The following is a 21,718-nucleotide window of genomic DNA, read 5'->3' as shown; positions in this document are numbered from 1 at the left end:
TAATGCCCCCTATAGTTATTACAACTTTGAATATCTCCTATATTTTTGTAAATTGGAACCACAACGCTTCTCCTCCATTCATCTAGCATTTTCCCTATGCTCATAATCTTATTAAACAACTTAGTCAACCAAACTAGCCCATGGGTTCCTAAGCTCTTCCATACTTCAATTGGGATTTCATCAGGACCTTGTGTCTTGTCGAGTTTCATCCTCCTTAAAGCTTATTTTACTTCCGACATCGAAATTCTACGTATATAAGTTCGGACATTGGTGCCATGGGGAATGGTGTAATTGTCCAAATCATAAGTGCTTGAAGAATGCTCATTTAGTAAACTAAAGAAATAGGTTTCCCATCTTTTCTTAATGTCCTCCTCACAAATTAATATTTTACCATCTCCATTTTTAATACATCTAACATGGTCAAGAATATAAACAACAATAAGATTTTTAACATCACATAGGAAACTCCCCAACTTAGGTGTGGTGGCAGTTTACACTTTGGCAACCCATGTGAAGAAAGAAAGTTTTCACTAAGACACTTTTTATGGATAATCTTCATCACAATTAAACAGATAAAAAAGGCATTTTGCAACAAATGGATCAAAGAAAGTTAGCCATGATGATATCTTCGAAAATGCCAACGAGTATCTAACTTAAAAGGTAAACAAATATATACTATATTGATAAAGAAAAAACTAGAATGAACACTGTTAATAACGGAATCTAACAATGCACAATATTCAAAGTCCAAACCAGAATTAAACAGATATAAAGAGGGTGATTTTACAACAAATGGATCAGAAAGTTATCCATAATGATCCTCCAGAAAATGCCAATAAAAAAGGGCGTACCCAGTGCCGAAGCTCCCACACTGTGGGGTCTGGGGAAGGGACTTTCTATGCCAATAAGTTTCTATATATATATATATATGGGTTTACTATATGAATAAAGAAAAAACCAGTATAAACACTGTTGGGAAGGGAACACAAGAAGGCATATCAACACCACCACCCTGTAAATGGAGGCATACACACAGAGCCCTGCATGTGGCAATGAAGATAAAAGCACATGATAGCAAAAAGATAAGGGTGTCTGTTAGGACCCTAGGGATGAGGCCTTGTGGAATGAGGGTTAGTTAGGGTTACCCTAGGGATGAGGCCTTGTGGAATGAGGGTTAGTTAGGGTTACCCTAGGGATGAAGCCTTCTGGAATGAGGGTTAGTTAGGGTTACCCTAGGGATGAGGCCTTCTGGAATGAGGGTTAGTTAGGGTTATTTGAGATGATAAATAGAAGGAAGAGAGGGGGAATCGAATTTTGGAGAGTCTTGTGGGCAGCCGTAGGCTGAGGGAACACCGTGAGGTGTGGGGGGTGACTAGCACCATAGAAACCAGTGTTATCTTGTTATTTCTTGCATTCTTGTATGAATTTTTGGGAAATATTATTAGGGTTTCATCAATTGGCATCAGAGCTGTAACGATCCAGGGAGGTGATGGCACTACCTTCGTTTTCTAGTGAAGGAGGAGTTCAGAGATGGATTTTAGAGGTTCTTCTCTTCTGCTGGGAGAACCAGATCAAGGAAGAGCAATGGTTGGGGGTAGCGATCCAACATCTGGAAGGAGAGGCACTTGACTGGATCTATCACAAGAATTGGACGACATTTTCTTGGATGGGATTCAAAGAAGCCCTGAGGTGTGAGTTTAGCAACGTGAGACAATCGACATCAAATTTGAAGATAGACAACAACCAGGTTGAGAAGTATCGAATGAAGGATGAAGTACTGCCGGCTACGGAAGTCACGCATCACCAAACGTGGAGCAAAAGGATGAAGATAGGATTGAGTGAAGATACCTACCGGACCAGAGTGGAGGAGCAATATTCTGCTATAAAATCGAGATGCAGTGAAGTGAAGAAGCATAGAAGGAGGCCAGGTACAATCGACGGCAAGTTGAAGGCGGCCAAAAATTCTATTCATAGGAAAGGAAGAAGATGGTGGAGTTTTAGGGTTTTTTAGGTTGGTTCGGCTCAACCCAAACCGGTCAATCAGTTTGGTTCAAACATTAAGGGCCAAGGAGCTTCTAATTTAGGCCCAATTCAGGTATGCTTAGAATCAGATTTAGAGCCCAAGAGATCCAAGTTCAAAGATTGGGCCGTACGTTTTCCTAAGAAACCCCCTTGGGCTCAGCCCATTCCATTAATTCCCAGCCCATCATATTTCATTAACTCAATATCCAACCCATATTTGTTAACCCATGATTTTAAGTGTTCATGTCTAGCCCATTTAATAGAATTATTTTGGGCCCATTACAGTTTCATAACCCAAAACCCAATCCCTACAATCAAACCAACGATAAGCCCATTACTCTTCACCTATGGGTTTAAGTATTTGGACCTTACTCCTTTTCATCATCACTCATGGGCCTGGCCCATTTCGTATACCCAAAATCCAAGCCTTTTCAGCATTACTTTAAACCCAAATAACTCAAACGGGTCAAAACCCAAACCCAAACCAAGCTTGAACCAAGAACTTGCCAAAAAATGGTCCAACCGAACCAACAAGTTGGGGAACCATCGTCTTCAACCTCTGAACTTCAGAATAGAAAGGGAAGCGGCAACGTTGGGGCTGCAACGACTGAGGAAAATCCATCGTCTTCCAACAGCTGCACGCGGGCTCCTTAAGATGCAGCGGTGCAATGGGGTTAATCGTTGCAGGCAAAAAAAAAAAACACTCCAAGTCTGATTTTGAGCAGTGGGTGTGTTATTTAGCCTGGGAGGACGATATTGGCACCATCATACGACTAAACTTCAACAATTCCATCACATTGGGGACAAAGTGATTTTCGAGGGGTCGGTAGTGTTAGGACCCTAGGGATGAGGCCTTGTGGAATGAGGGTTAGTTAGGGTTACCCTAGGGATGAGGCCTTCTGGAATGAGGGTTACTTAGGGTTACGCTAGGGATGAGGGTTAGTTTGAGTTATTTGAGATAATAATTAGAGGGAAAGAGGGAAGAGAGGGGGAATCGAATTTTGGAGAGTCTTGTGGGCAGCCGTAGGCTGAGGGAACACCGTGAGGTGTGGGGGGTGACTGGCACCATAGAAACCAGCGTTATCTTGTTATTTCTTGCATTCTTGTATGAATTTTTGGGAAATATTATTAGGGTTTCATCAGTGTCAGTTTGGTAATAAAACTCCACACCAAAATAGAAACTACCTGCATAAAATTGCACCATACCGAACCATTTCACGAATGGTGTGGTATGGTTTTTTTAAAACAGTATTTGGCATGGTACGGTAGGGAAATAGTTTCTGGTTCAAAACCGTTAATATATATTTGAAACGTTTGCACCAAAACCGTACCCCAGCGGTACAGAAACAGTTTCACAAAAGTAAATCTTATGCAATACAGTACGGGTTTGGGTAGGTATTTTCCATACTGTACCGAAGTAGCTACCCAAAACCACACCGTAATACCAAGAACTGTACTGCTTAACACCCTTGCATCAACACACTCCTTCCAATTTCCACCACAGCACAAGAGATTGAACACCCAGCCTCTCTTTTGATACCATGTTACAACGCATTTATCCCAAAAATCTCAAGCTGTTAAGAAGGGCAGACAACAATTTACATCAACAAATGCTTGAGGAAACTTGGGGCTCAGGAGTCTTTTCAAAAATATGGGAATTCATTTTCCTTTTCTTCACCATTACAGCCCCAAAAAAATGCATTAGAAAATTTGAAAGAGAATGCAAAGACACTCTGATAAGGCTTATGGGATGAAGGATACAGTGGAAAAGTAAGGCAATAAAAATAAAGTCACCATCATGACGATCATATTGTAAAACCCCTCCAACCCAGCAAGATAAGAAACTCCCAGAGAAACCAGGCAACATCAACATACCGAAAGTAACCAATGCTGATAAATCCTCCTTACTTAAGCTTCATGACCAAAAAAACTGAAATCATCACCCAGATAAGAGAATTAAGAGTTTGGATTACCAAGCCCATGCCACATGCCTTTCGGCCTTTGTCCTCTGTCCCTACCTCTTGGCAAAGTCCAAGGTTGGCAACAGATTTAGTTCAGCATGCATTTCGGCTATCCTGAGCCATAACCTCCAATCAGACCACACGTGCATGGCAAGATGGGGCAGAAGGGACTGGGTTACAGAGGGTGGTAAGAAAGAAAGTAAGCTCTATTAGCTATTCATGTTGTTTAAGCTAAAGGGTATGTACAATATCATTCACAAGAAAAAATGCAGTTGAAGTGGATTCTCCAAGACACCTCATATATATATGACCCTATAACGTCAAAATGACAAACAAAATCGGAAAGTTAATCTAGTCTGAAACAATAGAATCTCATGTCCCATTTTTACAAATCTAAACAGACCAAAATCAAGCAACAAAAAGGAGAAAATGTTAAATGAATTTTCCCCTGCTTTTATAAAAGATCATTATATTCCAATAGGTACAGAAACATGTGCACTAACACACACATGCACAGAACTACACACAACACACAATAAAAGAGAAATCAAAAAAATATGGTAATTAGAGTCCCTAAACATCTCAAATTGGCTTGGTCACAATTAATAAACAGAAACGCCCATCTCAAAGAAAGAAACTTCACCTCAGTCTTCAAATCTACTCCATATATACAAAATACGTTCTTCAGAGGAGGTCTATCCCAAGGTGTAAGTGGATTCAACACTGGATCTCCTTGATATAACCTGAAAAATAAAGTATTATCAGGCACAAGCAGTTACTCAAGAATCAAGATTTGTAGCAGATTTTATTTATTTTGGCCAAAGTTTGACAAGATTTGCACTAAAAAAGAATGTTCAATATGAGGTGGAAACACCATACACGAGAAAATTCAAAAACCCCTTCTGCTCCACTCTATAGTCCATACAAGCTTTACCACATTGATAATCAATTATGGAATTTGACCTTGGCACATGAATTGAAACATTTAAAACACGAATATACAAACTTTATATGATACTTTTGTGTGTTTGTGCAGGAAACAGTTATTCCATAAATTAGCCTGTCATGAGATTATGGCACATTGGGTCCAGCTTATAAAAGTCAGGTTATTAAGTATCCAATAATACAACAACAACAATAAGCCTTGTCCAAACTAAATGGGGTCGGCTACATGGATTATTGCCCTCCAATCAGTTCTGTTCGAGGCCATGCTAGATACAAGGCCTAAGCTATACATATCCTTTCTCACCACTTCTCCTAAGGTTATCTTAGGTCTACCCCTAGCTCTTCTAGTTCCTTCAATATGGATTATATCACTTCTCCGTATAGGAGCATTTATAGGTCTCCGTTGAACATGGCCGTGCCACCTCAAACGACTTTCTCGAAGCTTATCACTTATGGGAGCAACCCCCAGACCAACTCTAATATTATCATTTCTTATCTTATCCATCCTAGTTTTGCCACTCATCCATCTTAGCATCCTCATTTCTGCTACACTGAATTTATCTATATGATTCTTTTTAACAGCCCAACACTCTGCACCGTACATCATAGTTGGTCGAACAACAGTCCTATAAAATTCTCCTTTAAGCTTTAATGGAATACACCGATCACATAAGACCCCGGACGCACCTCTTCCACTTGATCCACCCTATTTTAATTCTTTGGGAAACCTCATCTTCTAAATCACCTCTTTTACTTATGCTTGAACCTAGGTACCTAAAACAATCACTCTGAGGAATCTCTTTATCGTCAAGTATAACCACCTCATCATCTGCCCGATCATGACTAAAGTTACAAACTAAATATTCTGTCTTCGATCTACTAAGTTTAAAGCCTTTTGATTCCAAAGCTAATCTCCATGATTCTAATTTGGTATTAATCCCCACTTGGGTCTCATCAATCAACACAATATCATCCGCAAAAAGCATACACCAGGGGACCTCATCTTGAATGTCTTTGGTTAATTCATTCATTACCAGTGCAAATAGATATGGGCTTAAAGTTGACCCTTGATGTAACCCAACTGTTATTGGGAATTCATTACTTTGTCCTCCCACTGTTCTAACACTAGTCACCGAACCATCATACCTATCCTTTACTATATCTACATATTTACTTGTAACACTTCTTTTCTCTAGTACTTGCCAAATTAACGCTCTAGGGACTCTATCATAAGCTTTTTCTAGGTCAATAAATACCATATTAAGATCTTTCCTACATTCTCTATACCTTTCCATAAGTCTCCTAATTAAGTAAATAGCCTCCGTTGTAGATCTTCCTGGCATAAACCCAAATTGGTTCTCCGTAATTGTAGTATAAGTGTCTCAAACGGGTTTCAATTATTCTCTCCCATAATTTCATCGTATGGCTCATCAATTTAATGCCCCTATAGTCATTACAACTTTGAATATCTCCTTTATTTTGTAAATTGGAACCACAACACTTCTCCTCCAATCATCTGGCATTTTCCCTGTGCTCATAATCTTATAAAACAACTTAGTCAACCAAACTAGTTCATGGGTTCCTAAGCTCTTCCATACTTCAATTTGGATTTCATCAAGACCTTGTGTCTTGCCGAGTTTCATCCTCCTTAAAGCTTATTTTACTTCGGACATCGAAATTCTACATATATAAGTTCGGACATTGGTGCCTTGGTGAAAAGTGTAAGTATCCAATAATAGGGAGAGAAATTAATAAAGCAACATGTGAGTGACCCTTGGCCATGAGTTCCTTCTAAAAAGTACATATAAATGCACAGAAAAATTCGCAAATAAGATCCAGGACCAGAATCACTACCTAGTAGATACTAGACAAATATGGAGGCATATGCACATTGTCTAAGGTAAAAGAAATTATCAGTGAAGTGACAATACAAATACAGAACGAAAACATACAGTGTCCGACGACAGCAATAACGATGAATGAGATATGGTTGAAATGAACACATTACAGAATGCCTAAATGAGGAAGTATTTGATCCCGAGTGAACCCAGGATCAAAAGCAACAGGAGAATGTTTCTTATGCCGTTATGGACAAATAAAAAATGGCTGTTTTGTCTTTTCAAAAGATAGCTAATAATGCTGTTTCACAGTTGAAATTTGGATTCGTATTTTTAATCAACAAAAAGAGTTTTTGAGTTTAAAACGGTCAAAACTACTAGAAATTCTGCACCTTTAAAAATATGATTTTCCATAAATAAGGAGCTTGATTAACACCTGCAGTTGAGGACCTGTTAATAACCCATTACCCACTAGGTACCTTATCAAAAAAAATAGACCACTAACAAAGAAATAAAAAGCATATTTCCCTCTGAACAACAAGATTCTCAATAAAGCATTATATCAGCCATCCGGGAATATAGAACTGAGCAAACTCAAAGCTTTGCATGACAATTGGAATAGTTCTATAATTTGATCTGGTCCAAAACTCTGCCTCATCTACTGACCAGAAGATTGGTTCCAAGATCTGTAAATCAGTCATTAGCCTAAATGGCAGAGCAGATGCTCTAATACTATCTGGTTTCAGTGGTGCATCTGACGTGGTGGTGCCTGTGGTGCCACTGTTGGATGCATGCCACGTGGATTCTGTTTCACAGTTTCGACCAATATGGATAGAAATTTCAACCAAAACTGGTCAAAACCAGGATTCAACCAGTTTCGGTCCATTCCTTTAATAAAACTCACAGCTAACGGTTGAAACCTCGAGATATTTCGCAGTTTCGACTATTCCACCTCTGTTTCGCAGTTTAGGTTCCTACCTATATTTGCTGATTTCTCTAGTATTTGGTGATCTCTACCCTATTTGCACCCTATTTCAACAACTCCTCTTGCTTTAAACACATCCTTTACTCTTCATTTGGGATTTTGGAAGATTCTTGCAAGATTTGTTCCAAAACTTCCCATTTTTTTTTGTTTTTGTTTTGTTTATGCCTTAAATGATCTTATATTGCTTTGAAATTAATATATGTTTAGTCTAGGACTATGATTTGTGATTGAGTGTTGTTAAAATTATTTTTTGACTAGTGCTACTATTTTTTTAATTTTCTGACTTAAAAATTATTCTCTAAATTATGTATTTTGAAAAAATACAAACGTATACATGACGTATGGGCTTGAATTGAATGTATGTGAGACACCATTAGTTGAGTTGAATTTATTGTTGTTAACTAGTTATTTTAATTATTTGAAAATTATTAAATATTTTCTAAAATCATTTATTTTCTTTTAGAAATTCTAATTATTTTCTGTTTTATGTTTAAAATAGGAGAATATTAGTATAAGCATGTATGTAATTTTTGGAGTTTTTGTAATGCTTTGGAAGACACTTGGTGCATATTTTTTTAATCAAGCATATACTTTGAAAGACGTTAGACATTGCCTGGCAACATGGGAGGCGATTGACAGCCGATAAGAAGAAGTCTAAGTGTAATTACCGCAAGAAACAAATAGGAGGAGGTGGTGCCACTTGATTGAAGTGGCATCTAGTTGGGGGAGGTAAAAATGTCATAGAATGCCCCAAGGTACCTATAGAGATCAAATAGGCAATATTACAGCACTTGAGGGGTGGAAAGGAGAAGAGGAAGGAGAAGAGAGTACAAAGGGAGGAGTTTGAGGATGCTTTCCTAGACGACCTCCTAGAGCCAGAAGAGCAGGACTTCGATTCGGAGGAGCCAGCAGAGTATGCACTTGATGAGTATGGGGAGGCAACACAGATGAGGAGAGCCATGACGATGAGTCCCGAGTAGTAAAGGCTCGATGATTTGAGGAGGCAGTAGAGGGCTATGGGAATAGGGTCCTCTAGAGAGTCAGAGTCTTTGGGAGGCAGATCCCAGCCTATGTAGAGCCAGAGTGTTAGGGAGGAGTGACATATCCCACCCCCATGGGCCCCAACACTGAGCCATGCTTCATCAGCAACAACTACAAATCTAGATATTCAAGTTCTTCATATAGATCCTGCCTTATTTAGGAGGTCAGAGCATAAAAAGAGGAAATTGAAGCCGACGGGGAATCTAAAGGAGAAAGTGGAGCTTGCTTTCTCCAAATTGACCTTCTACCAAAGCATTCCGACCAATGTAACCCAAGAGCCCTACTACAATGGTGTGCACAGGTCCTCCCCAAATGAAATCTACAATGCGTACCTGCCTAAGCATAAAGAAGATTTGAATGGATACATTGCGAGATTGAAGCCTATATGAGCTCACTATGGGATGACTATTATAAGTGATGGTTGGACTGGTCCGACTAGACAATCCACTATCAATTTTATGTTGAATTGTGATGGGGGAGACAGTGTTCCTTATGTAGGTGGATGCATATAAGGAGAAGAAGGATGCAATATATATATATATATATATATATATATATATATATATATATATATATATATATATATATATATATATATATATATATATATATATATGGGAAGTGGTGATGGAGGTTAGAGTGGATCATGTGCTCCAAATTGTCACAGATAATGGATTCGACTTCAAAAAAGCAAGGAAGAAGATGATGGAGAACCCTAGGTATTAAATACATGCTTCTACTAGTACTAATATTCTCCCATTTTTAAATACATATATGCATTATAAATTTATAATTCATTGCTTCTACAAAAAAACTCTTTTGGACATGCTTTACTAGACAAGTTTAAGCTCTTTTGGACTCTATGTGATGTTCATTCATTAACCTCATGCTGAAGGACATAGTGTTAGGGTGACTTAGTGAGGCTAGGCATTACTAGATTTGCAACCAATTGGATTGGAATATAGAACTTTGAGAGCAAGAAGGTTGGCCTTAGGTCCATATTCGCATCATAGCAATGGTTTGACTAGGAGGGTTCTTCAACCCCAGGAGGGAGGACAACACAGAATACCGTACTGAGTGACACCTTCTAGGGTAATGTGAGTAATGTAGTGAAGTTGCTTAAGCATGTGGTCCATGTTGTGAGGATGATAGATCAACAAAGAAGACCAACTCTACCACACATAGGATGTAGTTGATAAGATGAAGCAGTAGGTTCAAATGGTCTACTCATAGGTCAATAAAAAAAAATCCTTAACATCATCCAAAATAGATGGGAGAAGCAATTGCAGCACCCACTACATAAGGCTGGTGAGTTATTAAGTCTAGTAGATCTAATTTTCAATTTATTATTATGTTGTTGTTGTGTTTCTCAATCCTCACGCTATTGCCTCTTGTTCTTGTCACTTGTCAGCATATTATCTAAATCCCAAGTGCCACTATGAAGACATGCTTGGGATGAGGTAAGACTTGATAACTTCCATCCAAATTGTAGTGGAGAGGATGGAACCAGATCCATCCAAACAAGTAACCATCAATTTAGAGGTGAGATTGTGATTTGTCAGAGCACTAGTAACTTAGGTTAATTATTTCGTTTCATAATTCATATTTTACACTAAGCTGCTAACCTAGTTATTGTTTATACTATATACTAGATGAAGTCATTCAGGGATGCCATTGGGAGTTTCGGTCACTCCATGGCAATATCGGTACTAGAAACCACCCCTAGGGTAAGTTAATTCATCATATCCTTTATTTTAGTTAGTTACTTAAGTTGTGTATGACACTACATCTATGACCTTACTAATTGAATTCCATAAGTTTGTTGCAGCTAAATAGTGGCTGCAATATGGGACCGACTCACCCAACTTGTTTGTGACTGCACGTAAAATGCTCTTATAGACATATTCTGCCACTAGGTGTCACTGGAATTGGAGCACTTTCAACCTCATCCACTCAAAAGGGTGCAACTGCCTTGGGGGTGTGAAGCGTCTTAAGGACCTTGTCTACATGCATTATAATATAAAATTGAGGGATGATTATATTAGATGGGGGATGGACAGAGATAATAACATAATGGAGTTGTTTGGCATCTTTGAGGTAGAGAATGATGATGAGAACACCTTATATGAGTGGGTCAGGGATAGAGGAGTGTCGTTGCTGGATGAGGAGGGAACTTGTCCCATTAGATATAATGCACAACAGATGGGGGCTGATGTGGATAATTTCTTGGCCTAGGAGGGAAAACCGTCCATTCGTGCCACACCTCGGTGCATCGATGAATAGTGAAGATAACCCGAAGTTTTCCAACACTAAGGATGAGGCCACTGGGCCAGCCCAGGATGTTGATGATGATGATGATGATGATGATGGTTATGGTGGCGTTCAAACACTAGTTGTACTTGGGCTCAGAAGCAATCATGGAGCAAGTTCTCAAGTGCAGCATGAGGAGGTACCAGGGAAGAGTCACTGTCAGCCGATTCAGCCTGTGCCACAGGAATCACCAGCATGTACATATAATTGTCGCAGACATGGCCTCAAGATGAAAGTTCCCAAATGGATGTGGCCAGCTTAGCAGGTTCATGGAATCCATGAGCTTGGATGAGTCTATTAGAGGATATAAATATTACAATAGCATGTAGAATGTTGGGTCTGCAACTGCACCACCATATGGGGGTTATTATGGATATGGATATGATCTACATGGAAATGGGGGATCGTCATCAGCATATGGTAGAGTTGGGGGGGGGGGGTCTACTTATTCTTTTCGGATAATGGTAGCAGTATGCAGTCAACATATGGGTTGGATTGTATGGTGATGAAGTGATAGTGCCGGCAGCCGGTGCATCATTAGTGGACACCATCTTTGGAGTTTCATCAACACCAGTTCTAGTACTAGTAGTACCGTCACAATCAGCTGAGCCAATTCTGAGAGCAGGTGTCACAAAGAGTATCTACCCTTATGGCACATTTGCTAGGATGGGATATCTAAATTATGTTGATGATTCCACCTATAAAAACGCAGTGTCTAAGTTCATGGATAACTTCATGGGCAAAATGTCATGGCCAACTTTCATCCAGTACTCCGAGTATTGCTATTGACAGCGGATTGATCCACGAGTTTCAGGTAGAGCACTCAACATGGAACTAAAATCTAGGACATTGTAGTTACAAGTTGGTCATTGCATTTTGTTGACTTGATGTATATGCAATCATTCCATCAAAGAATTCATATATGCAGATGATTCTATGCCTGTATACAATACAATTTGTACTTCTCGAAACCAGTCATGCACTAGTATGCTTGAATGATAACTTTTCAATGGTGTTTTTTGGCTAACTACTAGTTCAATTATGTTTATCATGCTTTAAATAGGTAGGAGGCAAGAAATCAGATGAAATGGAGGCCATATAAGCCCCATAATGTAGGGTCAAAACCTTGTTCAAAATGTACCACCTAGAAACCTGGAAATTTAGATATTTAGCCAGGTCGAAACCGGCCTTGAAACCAAAACTACGATCCTTGTTTTAAGGTTAGGGTTTTCTAATGATTTCCCTAAAATCAGGGTCTTCCCAAAATCTTCCAGCAAATAAGTCTAATATTATGGGATGTTTGTTATGGTTTTAGGGTTCACAAGGTTTAAGTAAGGGCCTAAAAGAATTTGGCCAGGCTATGGTTTTATGCCTGTAATGATAGTTTCAGATCTGGATTTAGAAGTTAGGGTTTAGAAACTATGGCCTTGGGGTTTCAGTTAGGTTAGGAATGGGGCTGCTGTTGTTATTTTGTAATTTCAGGTTTAATCCTAAAGGTTTTAGGTTTAGTTTGAGGATTCTTACTTGAAGTAGGACTATTGGGGAAGTCAACTAGGGTTAGGACTTGTGCGGCAAAGTAGAGTAGGTGTAGGAGATGCTAATCCCAAGTGGTTTGGAGTGTGGTGAGGGTTTAGAACTCGGGCTTATGTCTAGGAGTTGAAGATGAATTGCCAAACTTTAAGGAAAACGATGAAGTGCAGGAATTTTAGAATCGTTAGGATTTTAGACTTTAGATGGAATTAAGGGTAGGGATGGGATGAGGGGTGACATGAGATCCAACTAGGAGGGAAAGGGGAGGTAAGGGGGTGGGGATTAAGGACCTAATAGGGGAGGGGTGCTGTGCTGCCGCCATAGGGAAGAAGGGGTGGGGAAGGGCTGCTGATGCTAGGGGAGAAGGGGGAAGAAGCTGGGGATGCTTAAGTTGGAGAATTGTTGAACACTTGCTGGAATTTTCTGGAGAAGAGTGCTAGACAGAGTTGCTGATCTTTGAAAAAGAAAGCTCGACTGAAAATCAGTCGTCGCCCCCTCCAACAGAAACCATGGTCCTCAACTCAATAACTCTTATTCAAATAATTAGACTTAAGGATTACAAAGAAAGAATAGGCTGTTTATAGCCTACTAAAAGACTCTACACCTAAGTGGGACTCCTTTATACATTAGGATCCCATTATATTGAATCACAACCAACCAAGTAAATAATAAAAGATCTAATGGACTCTAATTGACACACGCTGAATCCTATTTAACTAAAGACTCTAATTGACATATGCTGGAATTAATTAAAAAAAAGACCATGCTGAAAATAAAACTTATTTAACTAATGACAAAATTGGGCCCCATGGTTTGACCAGCCTATAGAGGCTTCTCCCTAGGTGTGGGTTTTGGGCCCAACTTAGGGTTTTGGCCAAGGGGAGAATTTTGGTTCACATCTATTCAGATACCATGTGAAGGGGTACGGGTTGGGGCAGGGGTAGTTTAGTTTTTCAAATAATTCCATGTGGGAGGATCAGGGGGAAGGGAGTCGTGGGTCTTTGGGGCTTTGTAAGGAGAGCATGTAAATGGAATAGGGGGAATGCGTTTTGGTTTTTTGGGCAAGCTTGGCTTGCGGTAATGAACTGGGGTGAGTTCACACTAGTTTTGGCAAGGGTTGCGATCCAGTTTTGTATTGATTTCAGTGAGATCCAACATGAGAGATTTCAGAGGTGGGGGTGACTTGTTGCCGGAAATTGCAGGTGAGCAAGGAGAGGTTCTCTGGATATTGTAGAGGTAGTTCTGGGGTCTTAACAAGGTGGTATCATAGGACGCTGATCCCAGGGCATGTTAGGAGTAGAATGGACGCAAGAGAGGAAGAATTGGAAAAATCTGTGAAGGAGGTTCAGATCTAAATCGAAGCCCTAGGTGAGCAGATGGAGAGAGAGCGACAAAGCAACAACGAATTCGGATCTGAATTGAGAGCTTACCTGGTGCATGGAAAGGCTCTTGAAACCGATTCACCAGTGCCGAAAGTGACTAAGGAAGGAATCCCTAAAACACCTCCGCCGGTGGCTAGTGAGAATGCAAGGAAGAGAGGAAGCGAAGGCCAAGTTGTCATCAAAGGAACTGTTCATCATAGGGAATTCATCCCTCGACAATTGGAGATGCCGATATTCACTAGTGAAGACCCTTGGGGCCGGATTGCTAAAGCAGAAACGTATTTCCACCTCTACGGGCATGAGGGCGAAGAAAACTTAAGGGCGGCGACGTTGTGTCTTGATGGCCCTGCACTGGGGTGGTTACGGTTCTAGGAACTTCAAGCACTGATGACTTCATAGAAGGAACAGAAGGAAGCTTTGGTGCGTCATTTCGGCTCGCCTCAATCAAAGAGCCCCCAAGAAGCTCTGATCAGCCTCAAGCAACTTGGCACCATCGGCAATTTCAGAGAGCAATTCAAAACCGTCGCTGCAGTGACAAGGTTTCGAGATGATGATTGACTCCGTGGAGCTTTTCTCTCGGGTCTGGCGGATGAGATTCAGGCCAACATTCGCCTTTGACGGGTTGATCTAAGTCATAGAGTTGGCTCAGGCAATGGAAGCAAGGAACTGGGTCCTTAAAGGGCTACACTGGCCCAGTCTTGTGCAGCCCATCACTACGGCCCATGCATTGGCCCAACGGGTTGTCAATGTTAATTTAGTAACTGCAAATGGGCCGAAGACCAGCCCAGCAATTGGAAACCATAATAAAGTTGGAGTTAAACTAGTGGGCTCGACCGGACCAAGCCAACCACAAGACAATTCGACCATCAGACCTTGGTCTTCTCAAACCTCATCTGGTAGTCCTTCATCTTCTCCAACCTTGACTCAAGCAGCGGTGACCTCTATTGCCAGAACCAACGGTCTGGATGGTTGTCGCTTGAGGAACTCAAAGCTAAGATGGATAAGGGCCTATGTTTCTGTTGTGACGCACCCTACTCTAAGACTCATTAGTGCCCTTACAAATAGCTCAAGATGTTGCTAGGACATGAGGAGAATGACCAGACAGCAGTTTCAGAGGTTGCGGGACAAATTCACCTAGAGGGCGAGGTTAGGGGGTAAGTATTGTTAAGATACCATGTGAAGGGGTAGGGGCAGGGATAGTTTAGGGTTTCAAAATAATTCCATGTGGGAGGATCACGTGGGAAGGGAGTCGTGGGTCTCTGGGGCTTTATAAGGAGAGTTTGTAAATGGAATTGGGGAGAATGACTTTTGGTTTTTTGGGCAAGCTTGGGTTGCGGTAGTGAACTGGGGTGAGTTCACTGGTTTTGGTAAGGGTTGCGATCCAGTTTTGTATTGATTTTGGTGAGATCCAACGTGAGAGATTTCAGAGGTAGAGGATGAATTGTTGCCAGAAATTGCAGGTGAGCAGAGAGAGGTTTGCCGGATGTTGCAGAGGTATTTCTAGGGTCTTAACAACATCAGGTGGTAAAATGAGACTTCATAGATCTGCTTTGTAAGAAAGTTGTAAGCAGGTTTTAAACATTTGAAGGAAAATATAATATTAGTAGTGGATGATTCAAAGTATATAAGGAGTTATAGCCTTAGAACACAAAGAATTATAGCATTAAAAAAGCAAACTATTTTTCTCCAAGTCTGGTCATCTAAACCAGAAGCAAAACATGGTGTTACTTGTTAGAGGTTTCTTATTCGATCTAGTTCTTGCTGAACCAGACTGCAGTGCACAAGTTTTGTGAATTTCTGCATAAGCTAGCTTCTAAGGAACTTGTCATTCACCTAAAGACAAAGACCCACCAACGACTTGGTAATCGTCTAGCTGAAGGTGGTGACAGGAAGTTTTTTCATCCAGAGGTTGTGACAAGCCAAGGTGGGTTTTTTTGGGTTCTTCTTGCATTCCCCCATGTGCCTTTCTCTTTTCTACAATACTTTCTTCTTATGGCTAGTGCGTCTTTGTGAATTGTGATTTATATCTTCTTAGTTTTCTACAAATACTTTCTTCTTATGGCTAGTGTGTCTTTGTGAATTGTGTGTTAGAAAACAAGCATTAAATAATCAAAACAATAGCTGAACTTGAACAAAGAAAAGAGAGAAGAGAGATGAAGAACCATTAGAAGAGGCCTATGATTCTTGCTCAAGAGTCTAGAATCACAAAGCCCTTTTATTTATAGCTTCAATGAATCTAATACAACTTGAGAGATAAGTAATTGTCCTCTAGAAAAAGGAAACAAAAAATTACAGCTTTAGTAACTTCCTAGCTCCTAAAATAAAAAGTTCTGAAAATAGAAACTATGCTTTCTAAAACTCCCAAACTTATGTAGCAAGACTCCTACATTAGAAATAGAAAGTAGAATAACAAATAGCATAATATTGTTCACGTGAACAGTACAAACAAGTTTGCTGTTCCCATGAACAGTAAAAAACAGCTTTTACTGTTAACGTGAACAGTACCGTGAACAGTAAAATAGCCCAAAGTGCAAATACTTCAACATTGTGATGTATATCTTCTTAGTTTTCCAATTGTGTTATGTCAATTAAATTGATCATCCATGCACCATTTTACGAATGAATAAACAAAAATGGAAAATTAGAAGACACAAACCTACTTGTACAAAACAAAAATTTTCAAACACCATTAATAAATAAAATAAACCAAAAAGTATCACATACTCTGCCAAATTTTATTAAACTCAAATGATGTTGAAAGGAAGATTTATTTTGAACAAAAATATGCTAACATATCCATGTAAGTACAATAAGAATGCCAAAGCACTCAATTCCATAAATCTTTATGTGATTGAATTAGATACTCACTTTTCTAATTGATACATAAGCCTTTTGCTGCTTGGATCATAATCCTCTATTGCTTTGAAGAAGGTTCCATCAGCTATCTCCCTAGCAGAAAAAGACAACTGAGTAGGGAGGCTACATTCCATGCTAGACAGGTTAGCCTGTGGCATTTCTGAAAGTGACGGGTAGGCTTCAGCACCTGCAAATGTGAAACAGTCAACTGGCACTTCATAGAAAATGGGTGAAAATTTTATCACCAGACAATAAAAGCTTTAGGCTCTGGACCTGCACCTTGTGTTGAAGGGATCTCAATATTTATAATATCAGTCGGCCACCCAGAGTAGTTTAATCGAAACTCCATCTCATCACAATGATATGTGTGATGGCCCATCCCTTTTCCCTCAAAGAAACGTTTCCAATATATATTGTCCGTTCTACAATACTTCGAGAATGGCATCATCCATAATGAAGAACCAAATGAATTAAACAGCGACCTTGCTGTCCCCTGATATCATACACAAATTAATGTAACCATGTCTTAATTTAACTGATTTCCAAATATGGTCAATAAATCTCCAATTTTCATCCAGTTAGCACATAATTAGTCAGATCCACGTTTTATATATCAAACTACATGCATTGACAATGGTCAAAAAGATATAATCACAAAAACACCAATTTTACCTAGCATAAGCACCATATATTTGTTTTATTTAAATACTAGTAATTAATTAAATCCAGATGGTATGACAAAGTCATGCAACTGTGGATATCACTAGTGGCGCCCTCAACCTATACCCCAACATTTAACACAAAGAAACATATTTTTACAGGGGAAACAAGTTAACACATATTTGCAGGAGAATTGCATGATATCCATGGGACAATTTTCTCCCATCATTTTGTTACTAACACAAATATGTAAAGCATGAAATCCATTTTCCCATAAGCTTTTTCTCTTACATGGAAATAACAACTCAGCTTTTTCTCTTCTGGACTTGCTCCATGCCCTCCAACCCCTCTTGGGTGTAAAGGAAAATTCTCTTGTTGCGTCCCCGCGCCATCTCGGCAATCTCTACTTCCATTTCTTCATGCTCTTCAACTTCTTTTTGGCTTGACCCGTGGCATCCGATGGGCGTTCTCTATAATCTCTTAGGCCCCCATCCTGTTTACAACTCCCGCATCCCCAAAACCACCCCCTTGTCCACTTTCATCACTAACGGATCTTGGAACCCTACCCCTCTCCCCATTCTCACACAGGTTTGGCAATCTCTTCCCCCTCTTTCTGGTTCCACCTTTGATTCCACCATTTGGCTTCCCTCCCCCTCCAAAACCTTCTCCGTTGCCTCATCTTGGAATGTCCTCAAAGCCCACAACCCTAAGCCCCCATGGCCCCCCTTAGTCTGGTTCAAAGGCTTCATCCCCCGTCATTCCCTTACCCTTTGCCCTCCCTACCCAGTCCTTTCTTATTGGCCGCCACATCCTTGCAAACCCAAATTGCATCCTCTGTTGGAATGGTCTGGAGGACCTTGAACACCTTTTCTTTTCTTGCCCTTTCTCCAAATATATCTAGAGAAAAGCCCTTGCCTCCATTTGGCCCCGCTCGAGACGGTCTTTCAATTTTTCTCGTGATTGGTCTTGGATCTTAAGATCCTTCCCAGGTAACACCACCTGTGATCGGATCGGCAAGTTAGTCTTCTGTGCATGCATTCATCACCTTTGGTGGGAGCGTAACCTAAGAAGTTGGACTTCCAAATCCCGCTCCATCGATAGGATTTGGAATGCCATCTATTTTGATGTTTCTTCCAAATTGTTAGCTATTCCCCATCCCCCGGTAGTTGATACCCCAAGGAACAGGCTTATTGTGGTCTCTTGGGGTCTTAGTTCTTATTTTCGGTCTCCTTCTTGAAGGCCTTGTTTCTTGTTCCCTCGTTTCTTTAATATAATTATTTATTCATCCAAAAAAAACATCAAAATGGATAGCATTCCAAAACATATCTTTCGAACAAGATTTGGAAGTCCATCTCCAAAGATTCCATTCCCACCTAAGATGGTGGACAACAACACTGAACACGAGCTTACCAACCCAATCACAAATGGAGGAACCTGGAAAGTTTCTCAGAATCCAAAACCACTACCTAACAAAAACCAAAAGATCGCCTTAAACAAGGCCAAATAAAAGAAAGGGCTTTTTTCCAGATAAAACTAGAAAAAGGGCAACAAAAGAAAATGTGGGCAATGTCCTTGAAACCATTCCAACATAGGATGCAGTTTGGGTTAACAGGGATATGGCAACCAATAAGGAAGGATTGGGTGGGGAGGGCTTGGTTGAGAGATCTCCAAAGGGTAAGGGAGTGCCAGAGAATGTGGTTTTTGAACCAAACCAGGGGGGCCAGGGGGGTTTGGGGTTATGGGCACAAAGAAGGTTCCAGGCAAAGGAGGTGGTAAAGGTCATGGAAGGGGAGGGAAGCCAAAAGTTGAAGTCCCGGGGGGAATTGGAGATAGGGGGAAGGGAATCCCATACCTCTGTGAGAATGGGGTGGAGGGCGAGGAACCAGGATTCATTAGAGATGAAGTTGGACAAAGGGGTGGTCTTAGGGATACGGGTATTATAAAATGCACGGGGACCAAAATTGGAAAAGAGAATGCCCATCGGATGCCACGAGTCAAGCCAAAAGGAGGTAAAGGAACCAGAGGTTATTAAAATGGAGATGGTGGAGAGGGCGCGGGGACACAACAAAAGAAGTTTCCTCAAGATCCAAGAAGGATTGGAGGGCATGAGGGCCGTCCAGAAGGAATCTGAACAAAGAAGGTAAGAGTAAACTCAGTTAACCCAAATGGAATCTTGCTTTGAAGCAATTTTCCATCTAAGTTTAAGGAGGCAAGCAGAGTTAACATCAACGATTTGGCGGATGTCGAGGCCTCCTTTAGAGGTTGGGCGACAGATGGTCGACCAACTGACAGGGTGGATGAAGCGGGTAGCTTCACATCCCTTCCAAAGAAAGGCAAAGAAAAGGGACTCCATGGCATGGACAGTGGATTTCGAGATGGAGAAGATTACACACCAATAGAGATAGGAAGATTGGAGGACAGAGCGGATGAGCACTAATCAACCAAAAAAGGAGAGAAGCTTACCTTTCCAGAGTTGGAGCGTTTTACGGATGTGATCGAGCATAGGAAGGCTGTGATGGCAGGTGAGTCTACCAGGGATAAGGGGAAAACCGAGATAGGTAACAAGGAAGGTCCCATGCTTGAAGCCTGAGAGAGTAAGGAGAGAAGCACGCATTTGATCGAGACCCCCAGAGAGGAAGATGGTGGATTTATCAAGGTTAACTCGAAGGCTAAAGAGAGATTCAAAAAGGGAGAGGGCCGAAAGGATGGAGGAGATGGATAGATGATCAGCTTTGGAGAAGATCATAAGGTCATCAGCAAAAGCGAAGTGGGTGAGCTTGAGAGACTTACATGGGAATGGGAGAGATGAGGAGTTGGTTCGTGTTGGATTGGAGGATGCGGGAGAGGGCCTCCAAAGCCAAGGAGAATAGATAGGGGGAAAGAGGGCATCCTTGGTGAATGCCAACACGAGAAGAAAAGAATCCAACAAGGGTTCCATTAGTGATAATGGAGAATCGGGGGGTGGAGATACAAGTCTCAATCCAGTGGATGAAGGGAGGAGGGAAACCCATAAAGGCAAGGGTATTAGTAATAAAGTCCTAACGAATGGATTCGAAGGCTTTATGAAGGTCTACCATGAGCAGGGCAGCCAAGGAATGAGAAGATCTATCAAACCCACGAACAATTTCCGCACAGAGGAGAGGAGGATATTGTTACGACCAGAGATGAACGTAGACTGGTTCGGACTCATAAGGGAATGCATGACCTTTTTAAGCCTATTCGCTAGAACCTTAGAGATGAATTTATAGAGGAGATTGCAGAGAGTGATGGGGCGGAAATCCGAAAGGAAGGAGGCACCTTTCTTTTTAGGGATGAGACAAATGAAAGTTTGATTGATGGAGGAGAGCTAGGAGGGGTTAAAGAAGAAGCTGTGAATAGCATGGACAAGATCGTGCTCTAGGAAATCCCAGGAGGTGAGAAAGAAACCCATACTAAAGCCATCCGAACTAGGGGCTCGATTGGACTTATGGGACCAAATGGCTAAGAGGATATCTTCATTGGAAGGGATAGCACAAAAAGAAGAGAAAGAGGAGGGGTCATGAATTTATTGAAAAGGTTGGGAGGGAGAGGGGAGCTGGAAGGGACAGAAAGGGGGGAAAGAAGGTTGGAGAAAAAGGAGGTGACCTCAGCCTTAATACTAGGGGGATCGGAGATCCAAGTACCATTACTAGTGAGGAGAGAGAGAATAGAATTGAAATTGTTGTGGGCTTTGAGACATTTGTGAAAATAGGCGAAGTTAGAATCACCAAGCTCAAGCCATTTATTCGAGCTTTATGGCGGAGAAAGCTTTCTTCAAGGGAGAGAAGAGATGAGAGATCAAAGGAGAGAGCTTTTTCCTTAGTCAACAAGAGAAGGGTTAGAGGGGTCATTGAGGAAAAGAGATTGGATTCTTTGGAGATCCGAGCGACAGGAAGAGACCCTTAAGGGAATATTGCCAAAAGAGGAGGAGTTCCAGGATTTTGAGGGCTTCCTTAGTATTGCGAAGCTTGCGAGCAAAAGCAATAAGGGGGAGAGAATGGCAGTGGACAAGCTTAGTCCAGGCATTTTTGACAGTGGAATGAAGGAAGGGTGTGAAGTCCACATGTCAAAGAATTTAAAAGGCTTAGGACCAAAGGAGGAGGCGGGAGAGAGGTGGATGACACAGGGAGAGTGATCAAAGAGACCGAAATTAGGGAAGAAAGCATGGGA

General features: G+C 40.9%; 1 protein-coding gene across 3 annotated transcripts in view; it reads right to left on the bottom strand.

Annotated features, from left to right (window-relative positions):
- Positions 1-21,718, bottom strand: part of PSAT1 (phospholipid sterol acyl transferase 1) — a 78,059-nt gene that overhangs the window by 24,875 nt on the left and 31,466 nt on the right. For all 3 annotated transcript variants that reach the window (XM_089136212.1, XM_089136213.1, XM_089136211.1), the window contains exons 6-8: positions 17,150-17,363; positions 16,883-17,057; positions 4,627-4,726 (exon numbers count right to left, since the gene is read on the bottom strand). In XM_089136212.1, coding sequence (XP_088992338.1) covers positions 4,627-4,726; positions 16,883-17,057; positions 17,150-17,363 — 489 coding nt within the window. The remainder of the gene's footprint in view (positions 1-4,626; positions 4,727-16,882; positions 17,058-17,149; positions 17,364-21,718) is intronic.

This window comes from Hakea prostrata, chromosome 10 (genome assembly GCF_041222555.1).
Source record: "Hakea prostrata isolate BN-2017 chromosome 10, UWA_Hpros_2, whole genome shotgun sequence".
In the NCBI taxonomy this organism is placed as follows: Eukaryota; Viridiplantae; Streptophyta; class Magnoliopsida; order Proteales; family Proteaceae; genus Hakea; species Hakea prostrata.
This window is presented reverse-complemented; position numbering and strand designations above follow the sequence as displayed.